The sequence below is a fragment of the Chamaea fasciata genome, unplaced genomic scaffold (genome assembly GCF_029207755.1).
Source record: "Chamaea fasciata isolate MVZ Bird 193981 ecotype frontalis unplaced genomic scaffold, bChaFas1.0.hap1 SCAF_3, whole genome shotgun sequence".
NCBI lineage: Eukaryota > Metazoa > Chordata > Aves > Passeriformes > Sylviidae > Chamaea > Chamaea fasciata.
Window position 1 is genome coordinate 59,493,687 of NW_027094088.1, and position 14,119 is coordinate 59,507,805.

The 14,119-nt window shown below is 36.5% G+C and overlaps 1 protein-coding gene across 15 annotated transcripts in view; it reads left to right on the top strand.

The window, feature by feature from the left end:
* Window positions 1-14,119, top strand: part of EPB41L2 (erythrocyte membrane protein band 4.1 like 2) — a 102,256-nt gene extending 88,137 nt beyond the window's left edge. For 4 of the 15 annotated variants that reach the window (XM_066179181.1, XM_066179176.1, XM_066179178.1 and 1 more), the window contains 9 exons: window positions 434-580; window positions 1,912-2,016; window positions 4,792-4,929; window positions 5,895-5,948; window positions 6,157-6,717; window positions 8,545-8,667; window positions 9,138-9,236; window positions 11,323-11,403; window positions 13,981-14,119. In XM_066179181.1, coding sequence (XP_066035278.1) covers window positions 434-580; window positions 1,912-2,016; window positions 4,792-4,929; window positions 5,895-5,948; window positions 6,157-6,717; window positions 8,545-8,667; window positions 9,138-9,236; window positions 11,323-11,403; window positions 13,981-14,088 — 1,416 coding nt within the window. In that variant the 3' untranslated portion in view covers window positions 14,089-14,119. The remainder of the gene's footprint in view (window positions 1-433; window positions 581-1,911; window positions 2,017-4,791; window positions 4,930-5,894; window positions 5,949-6,156; window positions 6,718-8,544; window positions 8,668-9,137; window positions 9,237-11,322; window positions 11,404-13,980) is intronic. The other 11 variants (XM_066179187.1, XM_066179179.1, XM_066179188.1 and 8 more) reach the window with 11 other exon arrangements.

Below are 14,119 nucleotides of genomic sequence, written 5' to 3' on the forward strand. Positions count from 1 at the left end.
TTACAGCTATCTTCAGTTATGTTAGCTGTGCAGTATCCTGAAACATTTGCTTCTGTGCTTACAAATTTTAGGTGAAAGCAAACAGCTTCTGGAAATTATTATTGTTTCAAAAGGCTAGTAGTGTCATGTTTTGGATGAATGTAGCTCTTCGCTAATTAACCATGTAGAGTGTTATTTTCCTTTGCTTTAAAATATGGAAGAAACAGTGTATGAGTAAGACCTTCACTACAAAAACAAAACCAGAAAATCTTGGTCCCTTATAGCCTTAAACATTTTTATTTTGAGGCACTACAAAGAAGGTCACCATTTCAGACACAAGGCACTTTTCTTGGTTTGGTTGCTTCTATTTCTTTTGTTGTTTTTTTTTTTTCCAGTTAAGTTTGCTTTTGTTGTCGTGTTTTGTCCTACTTTGTTTTATGTTGTGGGTTGCTAGGACCTGGATAAGACCCAGGACGACTTACTGAAACACCAGGCTAGCATTAGTGAGCTCAAGCGCAATTTCATGGAATCCACACCCGAACCACGCCCAAATGAGTGGGAAAAGCGGCGTATCACACCTCTGTCCCTACAGACACAAGGGGTATGTCACTGCCCACACCTGTCTGCATGCCTTTCCATACAACCCTCTATGTCACACAGCAAATGCAGTTTGTCCTTCAGGTTTATTTGTCTGATATAATATCTGTTTATACTAAGTATACATTAACTTCTTTTACCATTACTATTGGACCTGACTTTAAATAGTTGGTGAAATTTTATTCTTCTACATGAAGAACTGGAAGTGATGGCAGCATTTTCCTGTGTGTTAAGGATATCTTAAATTTCACTCTGATTTGCACAGATTGATAGAGATAATTTTTCAGTGATAGTAGAACTTTTCCTTCCTTTTCTATATCTTTATCTTTTCATAGACAGCTTGTGCATAAATACACAGTCTGTGTTTTGTTTCAGAAGGACTTGATGTGATCAGATAATTTACAGTGTTGACTTCGGGAGACATTTAATGTAGTTGTTAAAATCTATTTATCTTAATCTTCAAAAGTCTGTAAAATGAATTTATCTACTTCTCTCTACCTCTTCTTTCTGACTGAACCTTGAAATAGCAGTGTGGAATATCACTCTCAACGCCTGTAGCAAGAAACCTACCCAAATTTCTCATGCTGTTGTGAAACTTCTAGTTCTATTGGGTTATTAGCTATTTCTTTCATACAGTAAATGAGTAAATCAGTTTTTTAAAGCAATCAGTTTATTTTGTTGTTGTCCTTGTCTATTACCATGGTTCCCACCCTTCCTTCCTTAAATGTATTGTTGTCCTATCCCCTCAAATTCTTCAGCTTTCTTTTAGTCCACATAAAGGTGAGCTTTCAATTAAGCAGGCCTGATGCTACAAAACTATTTTTGATAATAGGACATTATTTCATTAAGATCTGTAAGCAATCTGAACTGTGTGTATGTGCATACAGAGAACAGAGCAACTAAATATGCATCACTTCTTTATTTTGTTAATTTGTTGTTACTGCCAAGAAATTCCTCAAATTTCTGAGTAGTACCTTAATATTTCTGTGTACAGTGGTATATGCACAGGTACAGATGTTGGTCATATTTTCAAACATTCATGACACAGTGATTCATTTAATAGCTATAAATATATTTTTGGTCAAAAGAGACATTTATGTAAAAGTGTAATTTAATTTTTATTATGTGGTTGTGTGTATTTTCTGTGTTGATTTCTTTCTCTTGAAGTTGAAGCCCCTGCAAGTTATTTTAGATCTGGTGGTTTGGTTTGGGTTTTTTTTGCTCATCTAGTGTGTTCTGTCACTCCAGATGATTTGGTTTTATGTTTATATATAGTGAATGTCTGTCTCATTGCTTGTTGATTTACACTGGTTTTATAAAATGAAAACCAAATAGAAAAAAGGAGACCACATTTTCCAAGTGAAAACACTGCCTGGGAAGGAGAAACAATGGATTGCAATGCCATGGATTGCAGGAGCAAAACCAGAGGAAACCAATAAGGTGGCTGCCCTGAAACCTGCTGCTTTTTTGCTGTATCTGCTTTGGGCTAGCTTGGTGGCTTGGGCACTTCTTTCTTCTTTTTTTTTTTTTTTTTTTTTTCTCCTTCATGGTAATAACTTTTTTAAGGCAATACTGAAATGAGAAAGTTGAGTTGTAAACCAGGATCTCTGTGTGTATATGTGTATAGATATACATATATATATCTATGAATGCCAGCAATGTTTTGCTTAAACATCAAAATAACCATGAAGTTGTGAATGGCCACTGGAAAGAAACCCAGTTTTTCACTGGAAAATTACTGTATTTGATGTGACTAGGATGACAGTAAAATGTATTTTTATTCTAAGGAAATAATTGCTTGCAATTATTTGACATTTCACACAAGAACTTTTGCTTTGTGTGTTCACTATGTAATCATTATTTAAATTAATAATGCTGTGTAAGCAGCTTAATTTTAAAAGCAACCTGTTCTAAATACCTCTGCACTTCTGTACCTCTCTTTTTATTAAGGAAAAGAGGGAGGTTTTGTCCCTGATAACATCTGTGCAATGAAAAGCACTTTAACCAGTGGGACTAGCAGCAGTGTGATAGTGATGATGAGTAGCAATTGTGATGGTGCTTTTTTACATCACTTCTGGTCTAATAGGTTAATGTGAAGCTGACAGTCCTATTTCATATATAACATATATAAATATGCAGTTTGGAGAACTGTGTTTCCATCCTGAATTATTTGTTGAGGGATGCCTGTTGATCCTTGCCTGTTGTTTAGTATAACTGAATAATAGACAAGAATAAAGCAGGGATACCACTGCTAATATTCTTTTTCTTCTTTTGCTTCAGTGAAAAATGCTTACAAATAATTTTCTGTGTCCTAGAAATGTTATTTTGGGTACATCTCATTTGTGTCACTATACTTCCAGATTCACCATACTCTTGCAAGTGCACAGCATCTGTGACTTAATTAACCAAAAACTGACACGTTGATATATATATATATATATATGTTGCAAATAGGGGAAATATTTCTATTTTACGGATACCCACAGTATTTTTTTTTCTTTAACCCATCCCCCACAGCTTGTAAACAGTATTTCACGTTAGAGTGTATGACCGTGTACCAAAAGAATTTGCCAGGAATTTAAACACAGGCTGATAGAAATTGATGAATTCTATCTATACATTTAATCCTTTTTAACTAAATGCTCCAGGGAACTGGGGTTACATTATCAAACCAATTGTGTGACTGGGGTTTTTGTTTTAAAAGACTGGAAGAGCCAAAACTTTGAAGGTGGGGAAAATGCTAAAAGATGGGTGGTATGTGCCTTTCTTTATTTATATGTATATATAAGGGGGCGCAGGGATATAGAGAGAGGTCCACAGTCTGACCACCTACCACGTAAAGATTTTGGTTTTCTCCTGCTTTTTTTTTTTTTTTCTGCTTTGAATAATCAGAAAACAAGGCACCAGAGTACTATGAAAGGATCAGGAACATTTTTGCCTTTTGATGTAATCTGTTAATAGATGAATGGTTTTTTGGGTGGAGTAAACCAGGGAAAGAAAGTAAGGGTAAGGAACACATTGTCCTAATGGATATTCAATGTTCCACGAAGACAGATTTAATAACTTGCATTCCTGTTAACTCTTCTTAGCCACCATTGAAATAAACTTTGAATTTTAGTGTAGGGAAAAAAAAAACCCAAAAAAACCATGTTAGGGGTTCTTTTTCTTTAGCCTTCTTTGTTCTTCTGCATGCCATACGCATTGTAGTGTCCCTCCAGTAGCACGGTGTAACCTCTGTCAGTTCACATTGTACATCACTGCTCACACGGTGAGTCCCCGCGGCTGCAGCTGTGTGCATGGCACCTCGGCTTTCCTCCGGCTCCTGCTGCTGGCATGATTCTCTGTAGTGCCCTTCGGGAAGGCTGAAATGTATCTCATGGAATGTTGTCAACGTGTGTGTTATGTCCGTGTTCTGTATTTGTACATTGTTGGCTTTTGATTTTAATCACTTCTAACTTCTTACCAGAGCTTGTGGAATGAAATCTGGAATAAAGAATTGTAGCCTTTTCAGAGGCTTATACCCACGTGAACCTTCAAAGTTTGCTTAACCATACAGATTTATAGCCCTGTTTTCTGCAGGGCTATAAATCTGTATGGTTAAGCAAACTTGGAAAGTTATGAATGTAACCTATGCTTTAAAGCAATGTGTCACATTTTATGTATGTTTGAAAAATACAAGTTTTCCCACTAAAATGGGAAAGGCTTTTTGAAAACAGATTTTTAATCGACATGAATTTGCTTAGGATATTTAAGTATTATGAATATATATTTCAAATTTATTTTAAAAAGTAAGAAACATTTTAACGTTTCAGCACTGTGGGTATGTATTCTAAGGAAATATATCTGACAGCCCTAGAGCTCTGATCCAGCTGGGCTTTAGAAGGTGTCAAAACCGGATTTTTAAAAGGGAAAAAAAATTCCCAGTAGTAAATACGGAGTTACCAGCTACGTAAACTGTGCTATTTGGGAAGCCCGCGTAAATGTCGATGTGTAAATGTCGGTGTGTTCCGTCCCCACGGTGTGTTGTGCATGGTGCAGGCGCAGCCCCAGCGCACGGCCGTGCTGTGTCCCCCCTGTCCGTCCCCCCCCCCCCCGCTCCTGCCGACCCGTCGTCTTTGTCATCTCTCTCTCTTGCCAAACCTCTCCCGTTGTAGGTGGCTGCCGCACCGTCCGCCGCTGTCTAATTCTTTCCTTTCCCTTCTCTGACCCGTCTAGAGCCTGGAAGAGGAGATTACCTCCATTTTGTTTAGTAAGGAGCGCTTCGGCGCCGGCACCAGCTGGCCCTTCGCCGCCGCCAGCCCGGGGCCAGCAGAGGGCGCTGCGGGGGAGCAGACGGCCGCGCCGGGGCCGCAGGTGCTGCTCGGGCGCGGGGCCGGGGCCCGCCGGGGACGGGACGGATCCCGCCGGGACAGGGATAGGGACAGCGACAGGTCCGGGTTGCTCCCGTACGTCCCGGCCTGCCTCAGAGCGGCGTGCCTGCCTCAGAGCTTAACCCTGCATCTGCAGCACGCCAGAAACAGGGAGGAATCAGTGCTTGGCTAAGCTTACGCTCCGTAGGTGCTGCGCTAGGTAAACAGCAATAAAAGCTAGGATTAAGTCACAGATGGTGTGTCGATTTTTGTATTCTTTTCATTTGCGCTCTTAATTTTGCTGCAGACTGTTCACTAAAAGTATGTTTGATTAAAAAAACCTGACAGCCTAATGCATTATTTGCTTCTGGCTTTCAGGTAGCCATCATTATTTTGTTATGGAACAAATACTAATATAGCTGCTTTATTATCATCCTTTTGGCTCCAAACTGAATTCTCATAGGATCTTCTTGGTAATCGTGTATTGCTGTTCTGACAACGTACTACCCTAAGCAATCTTCTTCTCATTTTCTCTTAAGTTGCATAAAGTAGCAGACCAAAGACAAACAACTAATAAAACCCTGCAATAATGCCTTTTATACTATTCTAAAAATTATGGCAAATTGGTAGTAGAGCATTATTTTTTCTGTTTACTTTTGTTTAATATTATTTATTCTTAATTCCTGATTTAACTGAGAAATAACTCAGTAGCATCACTGGCTAGTACATTCATGCTGTTTATTTTCAGGCTTTCGTAATTTAATTCTTACACCAATAATAATTTCCATAATTCTTGCCTACTTTTGATCTAATATTTTGATGAAGTGTAAGGCAACTAGCATCTTGCAGTGAATACGTAGCATCTCTCTAGTATGTGTGTACATTCTTGAAAGCTTGCTTGGAGGATGTTGCACTGTTGAAAAGGGTTATGCACTGATTTTTATCCTCTGATTGCTTTTTGTTTCACAGAGACATGCTTCCAGAGCAGAAGGGCCTTGTACTGGAGTCAGCGATGCTGATAAGGTTCTGCAGATTTTTTCCATGGCTAAATTTGGCTCTAACTCTTCCAGTCCATCTTCATTCTTTCCTTCCTTCTTTTTTCAGTTAACCATCACAGCCATCTTTTGTCTTCCATATGACATGAACCAGCTATCAGCTGATTTTATTTTCATCATTTTAATTTATTCATATACTCTACTTTTGTTTATCCTCATCCATGTTTTTTGTGCAGAGTTCACATGAGACTCTGGACATAGTGGAGGAGAAGAAGCAGGCAGAGTTTGGGATAGAAGAAACGCTAGTCGTAGACGAAACCAACAAAGGGAAAATGCAAGTTGCCACTGATGCTGGGGAGACATGTAAGGTGGAGCACGTGTCAAAAAAGGACTCTTCATCATTGCCATCAGATAGTAGCAGCAGCAGCAGTAATAGTGAGAGTGAGGATGAAGAGATGGGAGAATACCAGCCACATCATAGGGCAATTGAGGAAGTCATCAGGGAAGAACAGGAAGAAGAGGAAGACATGAAAAGGAAAGAACATGAAGAAAATATACAGCATGTGGAAGCCATACCAGAAGGCAGTAAACTAAATGTACCAGTTGAGCACACACAAGTTACAGCTGAAGATTTGGTCCAGGAAAATACAGTTACTATAGCTACAGAAGAGAAGAATTTATCAGAGCAAATTAAGCAAGATTTAGGTGAAGAAAAAGAGGAGGAACAGCTGAAACTCAATGGAGATGTGTCTCATGTTGACATTGATGTTGCACCACAATTAATTTGTTGTTCTGAGGTAAATGGTAGAACAGTATGACAACTAGATTAAGCAGAGATATTTCTTGGGGTGAAAATATACCTGCCTTTCTTCTTCTCCTATTCCTCCACATCTTCTGACATCCAACAAGATTCAGATCATTTGGAAGGGGAAACCATGGATGAGCAGTGAAATTCTGTCTCCTTCAGTTATGGTTTCTGACTTTTTGCTAGAACTGAGTGAAAATCACCAGTAAAGGCAAACCTTCTGAAGATTGAGATCTCTTTTTTTTTTTTTTAATCTCCTCCATATTTAATATGCACATACATAGTGTGTATTGATTATTTACATGTTTCCAGTGTTTAAAGTCTTGTCTTGTCTATTTGTCAACTGTTTTTGACAAGTCCATGACCTGTAATTGTGACTGGAAAACTAGTGCAAGTTGAAATTAGAAAACACCTGTCACAGATTTTTGTTCCTTTTTTCCTCGTACTCAATCACTGCTTTTTCTTGCCTTTTTTTCTGTCCTTCGATAAAACATTACAGATTTGTAGGTTAGAATATGTATGGCTAGAAATGGCATAGGTGAGAGCACTGCACTGTTAAGTGGTGAGGCTCATACCACAATGTTTCCATGAAGTCTTCTAGTGCAGTAGATACTTAGGAAGCATGCATGGGTTCCTGTCACAGCCAGTTGTTTTAAGCCAAACAAGGTTGAAGAGTTTATTGCTGGGCAAATGATAAGAAGAGAGGGGAAAAAATAAAAGGCAGGCATGCATGTCTTTGTAAATTGGTAAATCATTAGGTTCTGCTGAGTTTTTTACCAGTTCAATGGACTTTTTGTAGTTCTCTACCTGCTTGCTCTTGTAATGGTGGCAATTTTTTTTTCTTCACTTTTTAATCGAAACAACTCACATTCTTTCTTTTGTTGTCTTTTGCATACACAGCTGTTTGGATTAACAACATGAAAGAAGTAGTTTATTAGACTCTTAAAATTTGCAAGTACCCATGCTTCCTAAAAGCATAGATAGTTTGGAGAAAGGGGAAGAGGGCCTGCTGTGTGTGCAAGCATGAAAGGGTGTTTGGGTTTTTTCCCGGGATTTTACCTTATGTGTATTCAAAATCAATATAAGATAGCAACTGATGCATCTAGAAAAATGTCAAAAGGCTTTAGTTCGTAAATTTAGTGAAAATCTGCTCCAATAAGATAAGTGGTGAATTCGCTAGCTTACAGACCCAAGGTTAATTGCTTTGTTTGTGATATTGCAGAGAACACCCCTATTTTACTCTAAATTGTTGAAGTAGCTTTTTAGAGTCTTTGTCAAAAGAAGTCATTGACTTACAGAAAAATTTAGACTGCTTAAAATCCAGTTTTCAAAAGTTTTTCTTTTCCAGAAGTAATACGTATTAAAAAGTTAAACTTTTCTGCAATTTCTAGTCCTGATTTGCAGACTGAGTGATAGATATTTTCCCAGATTAGTTCTAATACCAACTTTATCTGTCTGATCTATCAATTTCTTTATGCAAACTAAGATTTTTTTTTTTTCGTAGTGATGCTTTTACGCATTTTCAGTACATGTGTTGTAGCTTTGTTTTAGCAATTGCTCTTTGGTATGTCCTGTTGGCTGAAACTTTGACGAGGTTATTAGGAGATTAAATTTTCCTACAATGTTATGGATATTTAGAGTGCTAATGTATTAATCTTCATTTCATTTTGCTTATTTATTGCATGCTTTTTGTATGGGAAGTCAGTAAAAAACTTATCTTACTGTTATGCTTTTCTTGAGCTTTTGGTTGTGTTTTCTTGGTCCACTTTACAAAACTTCTTCTGTCTAGAGAATTGATTGTTTATTTCTTGCATCACAGCCTCCAGTAGTGAAAACAGAGATGGTAACCATTTCCGATGCCACACAGAGAACTGAAATCTCCACTAAAGAAATTCCAATTGTTCAAACCGAAACTAAAACTATCACATATGAATCTTCACAGGTACGATGACTAGTTTGTTTGCAATCTTATTTTTATTCCAGTTATGTAGCTCAAAATAGATAATGTCCACAAATGCTTTTCAAAAGCATATACTTTTTTCCTAGCAGGTAAGATTATACTTTGCCTATGAATTAGGTAAGTGAAATGTTACAAAACCATATTACTTAAGAAGTTCTAATCTTCTTTTTCTATATAAAGACTTTGTTGCTGCCTGTGAAAGTGTAACTCACTTTTATCCAGTTTTGGAAACTTGATTAAAATATCTCATTTCTCCTGAAAGGAACACATAATGGTGAGCATGAATTCTCCATGGGAATGGACCATAGTAATAACCATACCAGACTCTGTGAACTTGGATGGTTTCTATTTAGATTTCAGTTCTAGCTGAATTAAAGAATGTGTTTAGTAAGAAAACTGCCTTTTCTCCTCTTTTTAAATGCCATTATACAATAATACCTTTTTTTTTATAGCTTGATGGCAATGCTGTTAGTGATACCGGCGTGCTGGTGAGTGCACAGACGATTACATCAGAGTCCATTTCTACTACCACAACTACACACATCACAAAGGTAAAATATATTTCATGTCTTTCTTAATTAAAAAAGACGCCAGGCCCTCAAACCACATTTTTACATTAAGTTTCTTGTATATCTGCTAATTCATTGAGGAAAACTGACTTGAAATGGAAGGAATTCATTCCAGGCATGTGTGAGAGTTAATTCTTTCTGTACAGATTTTGAAGACAGAAGTCCTAATGAATAAGCAGAAATATCTGGCAATAGTACATCAAAAGGGGGAAAAATATGATTAGTGGTTTTTCAGTAGTTCATGTAGGTCTTATTTCAGTATTTGTCAATTGAGTATGTAACTAAAATTCTACAAGATTCAGTCCTGTCCTCACCCACTGATGTCCTACAGAATCTTTGCTAGTGTAACTTGTCTGAGGTCCAACAGGAGCCGTGCTAATGGCACCATGAGGAACTGAAACAATGTTTCCCGAATGTGGTGCTGATCATCCTTGTACTTCTGGGTTTAGGGTATATTTAAAAACAGATCATTCTGTTAGATTACTTTACAAACGTGTTTGGGTGCTGAATTATTTCCTCTGCATTCCATGCTTGAAAAGGAAAGGAAAACTCAGTGTTAACGGGACATCACATCTGTTTCATGGAAAACATGAAACATGTAATGTTTCATGCCAGAATGTGTTAAAACTGCCAAAGAGTGATGATTATTGTTATTGGTAATTTATGTAAATATTTGTCAAATTTTAGGCATGCCTAAACAGCCCAGTTTTCAACTCCTCTTTGAACTCTTAGCATCTTTTTCTAAGAAAATTATAGAAAGCATTGTTTCAGGTAAAGAAAAATGGAAGAGAGAGAGGGAGACAAAGTATGAGTTCAGGATTCCCCCCCCACAAGATACAGAAGTTTTACAACATGGCAGAATTAAACAATAATTCACTGCTCACTGGATATATTTTCTTAAGATTGAAATATTCTAGAGATTGAAAGTCATATGCACAAAATGGTAGTGGAAGAATAATGTTGGAAAGTGAATCAGATGAAATAAAGTAAGCTCAGAATTAAAAATGCATATATTAAAAATGCATTTGTTATAAAGTCTAGTCAACACATCATTTTCAGACTCCTGCTCCTTTTTGGAATCATTAAGCTGCCACCATTTTAGGAAAAAAATCTTTATTCAGTAAATTGAACCGCAGTTTTGACAGGAAGTACATTTTCTTGTCAAGTTCAGATGTCAAATAGTCTTGCTTCTTGGAAGGAACAATTAAAGAAAATGGTTTCAGTCTTGTCTTCTTATCGAATTACCATGATGCAGCAGATCCTTATCTTTTTTAAACTGATGATAAACAGTCATTTACAAGATTGTTCGAATTTTCTAAGCTGACTTTTTATTTTACATTGCAAACTGTTCATTACTGATAAAGGGACCTTCCAATACAGATTTGATATTCTAATGGTGTTCTTAACAGAGTCATCTTGGCTCTTCCCTGGTATGGTCAGTGTATTTTAAGTAGTAGTTTATTCTTTTCTCATACACAGGCTGATTTAAAAGGCAAATGATGTCATTTCTGTGAGAATTTTTTTTATAAGCTGAAGAGTTTTAATCATTAGAATAAGAAGTGAAGAAAAAAGCATAAAACTGTTCAGCAGTGTGAAATATGTTGAAAATATCTGATGAAGGTCCTTGAATGACAGAACTGAAAACCAGATCATCTTTGTATTTTATGGCATAGGATTATGACTAAGGAGAGGCCAATGATAGATGGGTTGAAATAAAAGAAAAGGCTCCTGGAATTTCTATGTTGCCAGACTTATATAGTGGAAGAAGCTGGAATTACAGTTTGCCAAATATGGGTTCTAATAACAGGAGTAATTCTCTATTCCTGGATTTTTATCAAGTTTAGCAATTGATAGAAGGTGATCAACTGCATAGCTGAAATAGGAGAAGATTATTTAGCACTGAACACATTTACTCCTAATTGCAATTCAGACACAAAAATCTATTTGTTTCTGTGCAACAGGAGGTTGTTCTTTGTGGAAATATGGAATAATTACTGGGATGGTTTTCTAGGTTTGTTTGTTTGTTTGTTTGTTTTTTGTTGTTTTTTTTTCCCCCTGACATCTGTAGATGGTGAAAGGTGGAGTATCAGAAACAAGAATTGAGAAGCGTATTGTCATTACTGGAGATGCAGATATTGACCATGATGAGGCGAGTATGCAAATTTAACACTTAAAATGGGAGATTTGTAGTCTGGTGAGATCTAGATGATGTTTCAGAAATCTGAAGTAAGAGAAAGGTAGAAAAATTGAATAAAATTATATAGAAAAACCCTAAGACTGTTAACTGTGCATAGTTATTAAGCAGTTGTGTTTTGCTATTAAGAAGCCTTTTGAATCTATGTGAAAGAAAAACAACATTTGTAAATTTGCATCATATATCATGTGAATGGATTTTTGCTATTTTTAGAGGGATTACTCTTTTTGGAAGAGACCCAGTTTATTTAGTACAGCTTTTGTACTGGGAGGAAAAACATTACTGAAATAATCTTCTTTTGATACACTGATCTGGATAGATGGGAGTCTACTGCATTGTTTTAGCAACATCTGAATGCAGCGCTCATTTTGCTTGAAAGCTTTGAAATACATTAAAACATTAACTGCTTGAATTTAAATATTAGGTTTTGACCAGTATTTGTCGAATTATGTGTAACAAAAGTAATTGTTGATCTGCTGTAATTGTGTGTACCTTTTATCTCCATCAGTACTAAAGCACTGTTTTACGATGTCTTAGAAACTAAGGTTAAAATCACTTCTAGGTGCCCAATTAATAAGGCTGAATTTGAGCACTACACAGGAAAATAATTAAGAAAAGTCAATTATCTAGTCTTTGTAGTGATGATTGCACAGGAGTTTTTTTTAATCTAAGAAACTGCAGTAACAAAGGCAATCAACAGTCATTGTTTAATACAAATGGAAAGGCCTACCTTGCGGTGAATACATTTCTAACTTTGTGAAGGCTTCACAAATCAGCATAACAGGGTTCAGTTTAACTTATGAATTGTAATGTACTGAGAGGTTTCAAGGAATTTATTTTCACATTTTGATTTGTGTCCAGAAAGTGTCTCTTGACAAGCTGAATCTCTTCTTGAAACTCATAATTAAATGACGGGGCTGCTCAGCATCAGGCATGGATTGCTCTTGATACACGTTCAGTGCACTTCAAATGTCTAGAAAGGTCACAAAATAGCTTTAGTATATCAGACAATTCTCAAAGCCCTTCTTTAATTTGGGAGAAGTGAATAATGAAGGAAAAAAATGAAATTATAAAAAAGGGAGTACAAAATACAATTTTAATCACTGAAGTTTAAAACAGCAGTGAGCAGCTTTTAAGAGATTCAAGAAATATCTACCACTTTTTCTTAAGTGAATATGGAGGTTCTTAAAGGCCCAAAATACATGCTGGATGTTTTTTATTTTGTCTATTAGTTCCCTATATCACTAAAACAGTTCTCAATAGGGAAACAATATTTCAGGTTGGAGTTTCAGAATACAAATGTTTGTATTATTTGTTGTAATTTACCAGTTAGAGTCTTAGGGTTTTTTTCATTGTTTATGGTTTGATTGTTAGCAAACAGCAAGCATCAGTATTGTACCAATGTACATCATGTGTCCTGTACATATTCCCTTAATAGGATTTCAATTTCAGTGTCATATAATAGTTAGGGTGCCTAATGCTGGTGTTTTCAATCTCTCTTCAGAGTTAGTTATTTCTCCTCTCACTTAATACTTGTAGCTAGCTCAGGAAATAGCCACTTTTCTAAATTCAGATAAACCTTTTTGTTGCATTATATTTTTCTTGCTCCTTCTAGTATTTTGGGCGTTTTTTGTTGTGTTTGGTACTATGGTGAACAGATGAACTGCTGCCTCTGAATACCTTCCTGTGTCTTCTGGTTTTTTCTTATGTTAAGTTCCAGCAGTAATACAGCTCACTGAAATAAGATGTGTACTAAGTTATGGGCAAGAAAGAGAAGGTCCCAGGTGCTGTTTCACCTGTGGTGATTCAGAGGGTGCTCTTATGTTGTTGACTGTGATGTAGAATAAAATAATGCATTTCAGTTGGAAGGGACCTATGATGGTCATCTGATACAACTGGGTATATTGGTGCATCTCTTAAGATTATAAAATTTCTTAAAATGGGGAGGGATTAAAAGCAACCGAATGATACTTGCATTTACACTTCCCTGAATTAAGCTAGAGAAATTTCTCTTAAACTAGTACAAGGAGAAAAATGGAATTCTTGTGCTGAGAAATTTCTGTTATGTTCTTATTCCAGAGTTTCAGTACCATACTTAGTATACATTCCAAAGTACCTGTTTTGTCCAGGAAACTGAAGGGCACTCTTGTTTTTCTCTACTATCTTATACCCTTGTTACACTGTTATTTGTAACATCTTTTGCAGAAGTTCAAAAAGTTCTGGGTTATAGAAATATTTTTTTCTCTTAATATGGGCTAGAAAGTTATGTTACAACTTTATGGTTACTTATTACTTCCTGGAAATCTTGGTAAATTTGTAACAAGCTGGGTTTTTTTTTTTTTTGTTTGTTTGGGTTTTGGGTTTTGGGAGTTGGTTTGGTTTGGGTGGTTTTTTTACCTTTGATCTCAAGTTCAGGAATTTACAGTTGTGAAAAATTATAACCAGATTTTACAAAGGTACTCTCCCATTCTCTGGCCCCACATGAATGTCCTTTTGGTTTTGTTAAGTTCCATATTTCAAATACATTTGCAGGCCCTGGCACAGGCAATCAAAGAAGCCAAAGAACAGCACCCTGACATGTCTGTGACGAGAGTGGTGGTGCACAAAGAAACTGAACTTGCTGAGGAAGATGAAGACTAAAATCAAAAATGCCCTCAAACAAATACTTCAG